General features: G+C 40.5%; 2 protein-coding genes across 18 annotated transcripts in view; one reads left to right on the forward strand and one right to left on the reverse strand.

Annotated features, from left to right (window-relative positions):
• Window positions 1-11,152, forward strand: part of SGIP1 (SH3-domain GRB2-like (endophilin) interacting protein 1) — a 226,394-nt gene that overhangs the window by 33,882 nt on the left and 181,360 nt on the right. The window lies entirely within an intron of this gene.
• On the reverse strand, window positions 3,811-9,316 carry LOC102753509 (THO complex subunit 2-like). The gene is given in 2 exon segments (XM_015565998.1): window positions 3,811-7,717; window positions 7,720-9,316. Coding segments are annotated over 2 exon segments (4,491 nt in total). The 5' UTR covers window positions 8,480-9,316; the 3' UTR covers window positions 3,811-3,986.

Below are 11,152 nucleotides of genomic sequence, written 5' to 3' on the forward strand. Positions count from 1 at the left end.
GTACTTGCTCCAAGGCTCAGACAGAACAAGGCTCCATAGCCCATGAAGAGAATTTAAATTTGAGTCTGCCTGTATTTTTCATATGCTACCATGACCTTTCCCTTGGTGTAGTAGTACAAAGAGGCACCAGATTTGCTACTAATTTTTAGTGTGCTGTTTTGTTAAGACACAATTTACCAATAAAATCAATCTATAAAATTGATTGCTTTTAAACTGAGTAATATTATAGATTGTATATTTTGAGCCATGTTAATGCTCTAATCATCTCAACTGGTTAGGAGAACATGACATCACATTATATTTCTCTTTCTCTTTTATCTCATAGGTTCAAGCACCAAGTACTATCAGTTTTCTCTTCATAATGTCTCTATGTATTCTCTTCCTCTGTCACTCACCATTATAAATCTGGACCTTATTTCAATCCTGGAATCTTGAAATAACTGCAAACTGTCCAAACTGCTAGGATCCACCCAATTTGCCTCCCAGTATTATCTATATATATAAAGGCCTAAGTGACTGTTCGACCGGTAGCTATGATGTGCACGGACCACCAGGGGGCAGATGCTCAATGCACAGGCATGGAAACATGGAACAAACTGATGAATCTCAGAGGGAAGGGGGGAGGTGGGTGGGGAGAGATTAACCAAAGATCTTATATGCATACTAGAGGCCCGGTGCATGGATTTGTGTACCACTGGGGTTCCTCAGTCTGGCCTGTGGGGATCGAGCTGAAACCAGCAGTCTGACATCCCCTGAGGGGTCCTGGATTGTGAGAGGGTGCAAGCCAGGCTGAGGGACTCCCCCGGTGCCTGGCGTGTACTATGCTAATTAGACCGGACATCCTTCCAGACAACCTTCTGGACAAAGCCAGGGGAATGCAAGGGAAGTGCAGGTCCTGGGCATCTGCCAGCAGCTGTAGGGAAGCCCAGGTCCTGTGTGCCAGAGGGAAGCCGGTGCCTGCAGCAGGGGGAAGGAAGCCCTACTCTTGCATGAATTTCGTTCATCGGGCCTCTAGTACATATATAATGTTCTTACTTCTTGATCTTGTCCAAAACCTCAATTATTTTTTCTCTAATGTTTGTGGTATCATTCTTCAGGCTTCCATGAGAGAAATGCCTAAATTAAACTTTCTGTTCTCCTCTGTCCACCACCTTTATCTTATCTCTTAACCTTTGCCAAGCATGTTTTTTGCAACTCTCTTCATAGAACTCTTCCCAGTCCTTCAAGGTCCATTCCATGGACAAAAAGGAGCCTTGTCCCTCTTGTTCATCAAGAAACAAATATGTTGAACATGAGCAAAATGCGAAACACATAGGAGCACTTAGTAAATATTTGTTGAATTAATGTATGATTCTAACAAAGGTATTTTTGACTACTTCATTGTACATGCAGATATTCTTTAAACCCCAGTGACACCAATTTAGCAGTTCCGTGACCTTATAGTCTCAGCGAGTTGTTTTATTTTCATACACGTAAGGAAGAATAAGATCACTGAAATCAAAGAAGAGTTTTAAATTGTCCAAATCAAAGCCCTAGTCTCTTATAGACTGGAGGAGGAAGAAGCTCTTCCTGTGTGTCAGGCTCTGTACTGAGTGCTCTATCAGTACTTACTCATTACATTACAACAACATTGTGAGGTAGCTGCTATATTATCCTCATTTTACTGATATAAAAACTGAAATTCAGAAAGTTTAAGTAACTTGCCCAAGATTTTAAAAAAGGTTATATATAACATGGTTAAATCAGGACCCAGACATTCTGGCTATGGAATGTGCAGTCATCAGCATTATAATACGCTACCTCTCACACCACTGCAAAACAGGAAAATATTTAATATATCACCAGGCTAACCCCAAGAATGAAAAAACAAAAGAACAAACAACAACAAAAAACTCCTAAGTCAGACTCTACAGTCAGTGGAACATCATAGATTCTTATTAGGAAAGATAGTCTTTTAGATTCAGCTCTTGTTTATTTATAATCCCCAGTAAGATGCTCTCCTAGCTGTACTCTTTGTTTTGGCATTAAATTATAACAACCTTGCCATAGCTGGAGCTGTTCTGTTTTCTTTTGAAGGGTCTTTGCTGGCCCTCTGAATGCCACATGGCTAAGGGCAGAATGTGCCTTCTTTAAGGAAACTCTACTTCCTGGAGCTTCTCTGGCATGCTGTCCTAGGAAACTCGGTACTGCAAGCCTCTGAGCAGCTGAATAAAAATGAAGTGGGCATTTGTATTTCCCCATTGATTGAGTTGGCTCAACCTGATGTAGGTTCAGATTTACAAAAGCATAGACAGGCTTGCTTCCAGGTTTGCAATGGAGATGGAGGAAGGCAGACTGTGTGCCCAGCTTCCTTGCAAAGCATGCATTGGATATGTGTTAGTGGTACCTTTTAAAACCAAGGCTCCAGAACTTCCCCTCTCCCACCAATCACAGGATGATTTGTGCAAGATGCCCTACTTCTTCTGCCAATTGGACCCTATTCAAATGAGCATGCAGATCAGAAAGTGTTTTTTATTATTTTTTCACAAGGGTATTATTTTAATAGTGATTTATATTAAGATGCAATGTCTCCTAAATTATAAAAATTTCTTTAAAAATATATTGACTTCCTCATACTCATTTTCTTTCATGTATTGACATTTTTCAAATACTGCATACTGAAATAAATTAAAAATATGATCATTACAACATGTGGCAAATAACTTCTTGTCTACCATTTTTCTCATCATTTTAAAAATAATGCTTAAGGCATTAAACTTTATAGATGAAAATACTAATACTATTCATATATTTCATAAAATCAAAGCTAGAAGAGCCTTAGAAAATAGCCACACTTGCATGAAATGCTGACAAATAATTTACATATCATTCCTATACAGCATTCTGTTTACACCATGTAATTATAATCTTGATATCATAATTTGGGTACTCTGTTGAACTTAAAATTTTAATACTTAAAGATCATTGTTCCTGTCCATAATTGATGAGTGGATAAACAAAATATGGTACATATTTATGCAATGGAATATTATTCAGTTTTAAAAAGAAAGGAAGTTCTGATACGTGCTATACCAGGGGTGAACCATGAAAACACAATACTATGTGAAAGAAGCCAGACACAAAAGGTAACATATTGCATGATTCCATGTTTATAAAATGTTCAAAACAGATAAATCTATAGAAATAGAAAGTACATTAATTGTTTCCAGGGGCTGAGGAAAGGGGAGAATTAGGGATGATTGCTAACAGGTGTGGGGGCTCTTTGTGGTGATGGTTCTACAACATATTGAATATACTAAAAAACATTTCAAAATGGCAAGTTTTGTGTTCTGTGAATTTTATCTCAATTTTTTAAATGGCAAAAGTCAATGTTCCAATCAAGAGTATCATGGTCAGTATGGCCATAACTAGAATAAGAAATGCATTCTCAATCATGACGATGTCACAACAGGAGGATGATTGAGCAAGGGAAAATTTGGTAACATATTTAAGGGCATATGAAAGGATAAAACTGCTACTGCTGTTACAACATGTAAAAATGATCTTTACCAGGAACTAAAGTTAAATTTTTTACAAGAAGCCAAAATCCTCAAGTAATACAATCAATCATCCCAATATTGTCAAAAGTATAGGAGTTTGCACATAAACACAGTCTATTTACATCATTAAGGAACTAGTCCCCGGAGGCGGTTTCCTCTCTTTTCTGAGAAAGGATGAAATTTTCATCAGATGCTGCTTCTGGATGGCGAATTTCAAGTGAAAATTGTATACACAGGAACCGTGCTGCAAGGAACTGACTAGAGGTGAAAATAATGTCCTGACAACTGGTGACTTTGGAATGTCTTGTCTAGAGGATGGTGGGTTGTATTCATCTTCTGACTTAAAGCAGATTCCCCTGAAATGGACAATACCAGAAGCTCTTAATTATGGGAGATACTGTCCTGAGAGTGATGCATGGAGCTTTGGCATCCTCCTCCAGGAGACCTTCAACTTAGGGGTCTGTATATACCTTTTTTGCCACTGGAGAGTTTATCCATCTTTTCAGATTTAAATGAATCGCTGCCTTTTTCTTTGCCTGAAGATTTTGACTTATTTTTTTCCTTGTCTTTCTCATTTGGATAAGGAGAATCACATGGATTTTCACTTTTGTGTTTTGAAACCGCCATTGTTCCGTTTTCTTCTTTTCGCCTCTTGGTTAAGTCCGGTAGCACTTCCCGGTCATTGTTTGAGTGATGCCGTTTCCGCTCTTTTCTATCCTTTTCATCTTTTTTCTCTCTTTCTCTGGATCTTTCCCTTGCCTTGTCCAAATCTTTCTTGTCTGTTTCTCTCTCCTTACTTTTGATTAGTGATGAAGGAGTATGATTAAGGTAGAGCTTTGCTGAAGACTCCTTGAGTTCAATGAGACTGTCCTTTATTGTTGAGGTATGTGATGGCAAAGGGTGTATATCAATTTTACGGCGTTTTTGTTCCCTTTCAGGCTCAGTAATATCTGATCGGGGAACAGTTGACTTCAAGGGCCCAGAAACTGGTCTTTTTTCTCCTCCTTTAACATTTTCTTTTGATTTTATTTCCTTTGCTATATCTCTTTCTCTGAATGACTCCTTCTCTATTTCCTTTTCTTGAGTCAATTTTGATTCTATGTTGGGGATAGTGGTCTTGAATTTCTCATCTTTAGCTTTTTCTTCCTTCTTGAATTTTTCTTTCTCTTTGTTGGTCTTAGATGTTCTTTCCTTTGTCTCTCTTGCTTTTTCATCTTTATTTGGCCGTTCTTCCTTTGGTTTTTCTTTACCATCTTTACTAAGTACTCTGGCCTCTGGAGTAGTAGCTGGAGTCTTTTCTCTTTTCTCCTTTTCTTTCCCTTTCTCTTTGTCATTTTCTTTAATGGTTTTGCTGCTATTAAAGCCACCATTGCCATTGCCTGAATTGCCTTTGAGTGTGGCACTAGAAGCTTTATTTACAGCTTTCACACCACACTGAGATCTTTCCATTGATTTATCATTCTCCTCAGCACTGCTTTCATGAGATTTAGATGCACTTCCTATGGAAGATAAAGACCCACCACCAGGCCCATTTTGTACACTGGCAACTGCATTCTTTGGAGTGGGGTCTTTGTGATGAAATTCATTTTCAGGTATCATGTATGACTTCCTACATTTCAACTGCCCAGAGTAGCCCATAGCTAATGCATATAGATCAGGCCTTTTCTCTTTTTCTTCTTGGCAGATTTTATGCACTCTTCTTTCCAAAGCCTGACCCAGATTTAAAACTTTCGGGTAACAAGGAAGTATTTTTGTTAGCACAATCAAGATATTCCTAATGTGAATATATTCACCTGTTTCAAGGCAATGTACTGATGCCTTAGTTAGTTTGTAATGCCATTTATGTACAACATGTCGAAAATTTTCATAGTCTAGTTGATCAGCTTTATTTCCACCATCGAATCCAGTTGCCCGTAATATAGTAAGGAATCCTGGATAATTTCCACATTCCTAAGAGGCAAAAATAGGTTGTTACTTTTTTCTTTAATATATTCTGGTCACAGTCTCTAACATGCAGCAAAGAAATCTCCCATATCGACTAGCTTCATTTTCAGTACAGCTTGCAACTGTGAAAATTATGTCAGAGAAAACTCTATCATAGCAAAGAAGTGTGGAAAAATTTGGAGTTTTCTGTTGATGTACCAATTCAACAAAACGAGCACAGTAAACAGCATCAATTGCTGAAAAAATACACCGAGGAAATATACACAGCTGTAAAAATTTTGTGATGGTCTCATTTTTGGTAGATTTTGCTAAAAGCCAGTTGTCCTTTTCCAGTTTCAGTCTCTGTAGAACTCGCTGTACATGTTCCATCTGTTTCTTTTCTTCTTCAAGAAGCTTGTCCTGAAGAGCACTACAGCGCTCCTTTTCTTTTTTCTTTTTATTTGGAGGCATTTCTTGATTGTCATCAATTGCTTTCATCTGGACTTTAAGTTTACTGACTTCCCGTTCATAGCTGGTGTGTGGAACTGCAAGGTCATACATTGTCAATGACCAGAATGTGGCATAGAATCGAGGGCTGATGTCATCCCAGACTTTGGAAACGTGTAATGAGACTACTGCTTCATGGACAGGGGCCATCACCATTTCACATGATGTAATGTACTTGTGGACTTTATGTTGCTGTTTACTTCCCTTGTCTGATTTTTTAAGTTCATCATATTTGGATGAAATATGGTGTGCATACATTGGCCTAGACAAGAAAAATGCTGCATCATGAGGTATATGAAATTCGTTACAGAGAACATCAATTGAAGGTACTCTCTTTATATAATCTTCTGTGCTCAGATTAGATGCTAAAAATCCACCAAACTGTACCAGGGTATCATGACACTGATCATAGAGCTTTCCCACAAGTTTCAAATGTTTCTCTCCACCTTCCTGAAATATCACCCCATTCCTCTGCTGAGCTATAATCAAACAAAGGGGAAGAGCAAGATCATAGTCCAATAGTGCATCCTTTAATCTCTGGGAGGATTTTTTAGTGTTTCTGATCTGGCCAAAATAACCTCCCTCAGCTTTTAGTTGCTCTCCACCAGTCATGGCCTCTAGTTGCTCCACTGTCATTTCCTCGGTAATTTCTATTCCTGCCATTTTTTGTACCACTTCTTTCAATATAAGCAAGTCAAAACTTCTTCCTGCCTTTAGCTGATTAGCCACATATTGCAGAAGACCAGCAAGATCTATTGGGTATTTACGAAAAACTGCACCACAGAAACTAGCAAGACTTTGAAGCCAGCTTGAAATGGTTGTATCATCATGTTTCATTCTTTCCTTTTCTGGATTTGCTAAAGCTTCAATGATACAATAGGCCAAGACATCATAATTCAATGAAGTGAGGTATTTCAGTGAATCTACTACAGGTGTTATTAAGTTATCATACTTCTGTATTTGTGACAAGATATAATCAAACAAAATAGTTGGATTGCTGTGGCTCAATTTCCCAATTTGTCTTCCAGAAGGCTTCACATTTTCCTTGGTTAGACGTTTCATGATATATTTAACTTTGTCTATTGTTTGAGCTTTAACTTTTACTAAAAGTGGGTGACTGTTATAAGTGTCATTCTTCCACTGGCCATACAGACGATACCTATGCTGATATGGAAATGTTTTAAACATTCCCCATAATTCCTCAGACATACAAGCATTGCAGTCCATTAGAGAAAGAGATGGAAGTAGTACCTGGTCAGTAATGCCAAGTAAACAGCTAAGAATAACTTCCATTTTCTCTTTATCTTCTTGTTTCCTTCCATCAGACTGAAACTCCTTCATAAATGATTTGCCTATGCGCACCACTTTTGCAAATAAAATGGGATCCCGAGAAAGGTGGGGGCCAAGGGAACAGAGCATATTGAAGACATCTGTCCTCAAATCCTCAAAGCTCTCTGCTTGTTTTGGTGCTCTCTTATTTGGCAAAGCATTCACAGGTGAGCCTTTAGCACCTTTAGGAACGCCAACTCTTCGGTAGAGAGGCTCAATAGTTATGTGAATAAGCTTGCAAATAGCAAGAGCTATTAGCTTATGGGAAGCAGCATAGTATGGAGGCATCAGATCCATCATGTTCTGTGCATGCTGCCAATCGCCAATCTTTAATAAGGCTCCTAACAAACCAAGTTTTTGGTTGCCCGGGGGCTTTTCTACTTTCTCCTCCTCCTTTTCCTTTGCCTTCTCTTGCTTCAAAACTTGAATTTGAACCCAAGTATATGACAAAGTGTTTGCGGTTCACACATACTCATATAAGATTCTAATAAAGATATAAAGAAGTCATTATATTCTGGTCTGCATTCAAACACTTCTAAAATGACATCCAAAACTCTATTGGGATCTAGATTAAAGCATCCTATTAAAGATTTGATATTTTCTAAGATTAAGTCACTAGTAATATTTCCCGATAAATCTTGCCCCAATTCAGCAATCAGCTTAGCATACCCTTCATTCTCTTCTCTTAACAAATTGAACTTTTGCTGCTTATAAAAGAGTTTTGTCTTGATTTTCACTGACCTTTGATTGAATTGCTGTGATTGTTTGATAAGTCCTAATGATTCCAATGTTTCTGGATCCAGGCGTTCCTTTAGAATCGTGTCTGAAACGAAATACAAACACGCTGACACCAACTGCGTAAAACAGTCTCTCTTGCTCTTCTCTTCTAAACAGGTTGTCTCAATATCTAACATGCAAAAGACATCAGCAAGAATGGAGGGCATATCCTCCCGAAATTCGCTGATGTCATTTAAAACACTAGATGCTTGTTCGGGCTTCAGATTTCCTTTAATGACATGGTGCGATAACTCATAGAGAGCTCGCTGGAAATCTCTGTAAGTCGAACTGCCGAGGCTTCTGTTTTCGCTGAGAAGCCAACATAAGTCCAAAAAGTCGCCCCTCCCTGACTTCTCCCAGCTCTTTATCCACTCGACCGGGACCGACACGGACGCTGCCTCCATCTTCCCCGCCGTAGCAACAGAGGCCGGAAGTGCAGCGCGTCAGCGTGGGGGTCAAAGGGAAGCACCGCCCACGAGGAATGCTGGGAACTGCGCGTTCGCTTTTCGAGTTTCCGGCCCCAACGATTTCTGGCCCCGCCAGTCTTCTCCCCAGACGCGGTTTTTAAAGGGTGAGTGCATCTGTCGTGGCCAACAACAACAACAACAACAACAAAAATCTGTGACGCCAGGTGCCGTCCACTCGCGTCCTCCGGGTTTTCCAGCTTAATATGAGCCCTGGGAAAGGCGTTCCTCTGAATAGCCTCGGTCTGGATCGTGTGCTCCAGTTGTTTCTGCAAACGTCGGCTCGGTGATGTTAGGTTTCGGATCCATGCTTGATTGGGGCAGTGATGGGATCTCGACGTGCACAGGTTGAACAGTCAGGGTTCCCGTGTTTACAAGGCGCATGCGAGGCGCACCGCACCGCGGGCAGGAGCGGGTGTGCTTCCCGAGGCGTGAGAGTGACCGGCTGCTCCGGGTGCGGGGGCGCAGGCGGGGTCGAGTGGAGAGTACACCTGGCTGAACGTCCAGCAGCCCCGTCGTCACTCGCTCCGTTACTCTCTGGAGTGGTCGTAATGTAGGGATTTTTTGGGGGTCCAGACGCCCAGAGTCAAGTCTCCATCTGATTCAGTGAAATCGCTCTCGGTTTCTGTCCAGAGGCTTGTGACCTAAGACGTGAATGTCCCACTCATCCCTGATGGACAGCGTTGCTCATCAGTCAGCGGCCCCAGTGCAGCCTGCATCAGACACTTCACCAAAGGTGAATTGGATTGTGTGTTTGAAAATGTGAAAGCTGCTCACTGTGTCTGGGTTTTAGAAGGCCTAAAATAAACTGTCTCTCTCTCTCTCTCTCTCTCTCTCTTAGCATTTTAATTTTGTGATATACTTCCAGAAAGGTTCTCTCCTACACAGGTTTGGGTCTCGTAGCCCTTGCCAAGCAAGCATTCTCCAAACACATGAGGGAAATAGGGCACTTCATCTGGTCTGCCCGCCTCTGGCAATGGGATTGGGATAGATGTTTGGGGACAACATGGATGGATATACAGGGTATTATGCTAAGATAAATAAGAGAAGTAAGTCAGGCAGAGAAAGAAATACCGTATAGTTTCACTTATCTGTGGAATCTAAAAACAAAGCAAACAACAACAAAAGAGACTGAAACAGAGGCCAAAGGTATGGTTGCCAGAAAGGAGGGGGTGGGGAGATGGGTAAGAAACAGAAGGTGAGGATAGCCAGTAATATTGTGGTAGGTTTACATGCTGACAGGTGATTAACTAGAATTTGTGGGGTGATCACATTGGAAAAGTTGGGAAAATGCTGAATCATTACATTGTATACCAGAAACTAATAAGTTTTATACCAGTTATACTTAAATAAAAAAATAAATTATAAAATGTTTGCCCATAAACTTCTGTTAGGAAAGGAACATTACTAACCTATGGAGGTCACTTAAGATTTGGAGCATTTGTGATTCAATGTCAAGTACCTAATACTTTTTGGATTTTTTCCATTATAATAATCTGCTGTCTCAGATTATAGGTCTATTGTAATGTTAGTTTGCCCACTGGAGTGTGAGCCCCATGAGGATGCGGGAAATGGCTTTATAAAATTATTTGTACCCAAGAAACTAGCCATTTACTTTGCATGTGATGAGTTTGAACGAAGAAATAAAAAAATAATGTTTAGTAGGAACAGTTTTTATCCCAGAGTCTCACAAACCATGAACCAATCATAGACCTGTTCCAATGACAGTTTCTCTTCGTTGCAAAAAGCTTTCTGAATCCAGGGACAACTGCATTCCTTCCTTTCCTGCTCATTTCATCCGGAGAGCAAGGCTGGCTTTCTGGGTGTGCAACCTGTGCAGTAGCATTAGGCTTAGAAGGGCCCTGCATTTGGTGTTAGTGCTCTGTTGTTGCTTTCTTGGAATTCTTAATAATTTTTGAACAAGGGGCCTGCCATTTTTGTTTTGCACCTAGCTCCACAAATTACATGCCAGGTCCTGCCCGAGCTCCTACTATATACGCGGTGTGCTAGCCTGGCAGCTGTGGATTAGCCTGCCCTTCCAATTTGGCTTTTCTTGTCCCAAGTTGAATTCATAAGTAATGGCTGGGTTTGTGATGTGTGGTTCCCTTGGTTTAATAAGGGCCCTCCACAGCAGCCATCATATCAGGGAGAGGCATCCCTTCTCACCTCGGCTTCAGACTGACACTTTGGTTTTAAAGTGTCAGCGAGCAGAATCTTTAGAGAAAGGGACCTGGGGAGGGGTTACCACGTAGAAATGCTCCCAGACCCTTTCCTCCAGCTGGGGACAAGAGAAAGGAGAAGGAATCTGAGCCCTAAATGCTCCTCAAGAGATCTCTGGGGAACCATGTTTTTGGACCCCTTTCTCCTGCTTCTTTCCTAGGACTCAAGTATACTGTGATAGGTAAATGCTTCTCTGACTTTAATGTGTACAGGAAACATCTTCCAATCTTGTTAAAATGCATGTTCTGATGTAGTAGGTCGGAGGTGGGGTTGAGATTTCTGCATTCCTAATAAGCTGCCGATCCATGGACCATACTTCGGGTAGCAAGCTGACAAATTTGCCATGTTTCAGGTTTGGGCAGATCCTAAATTTCTGTTTCATCCTGGCTTATG

The sequence above is a fragment of the Myotis davidii genome, unplaced genomic scaffold (genome assembly GCF_000327345.1).
Source record: "Myotis davidii unplaced genomic scaffold, ASM32734v1 scaffold122, whole genome shotgun sequence".
Lineage (NCBI taxonomy): Eukaryota > Metazoa > Chordata > Mammalia > Chiroptera > Vespertilionidae > Myotis > Myotis davidii.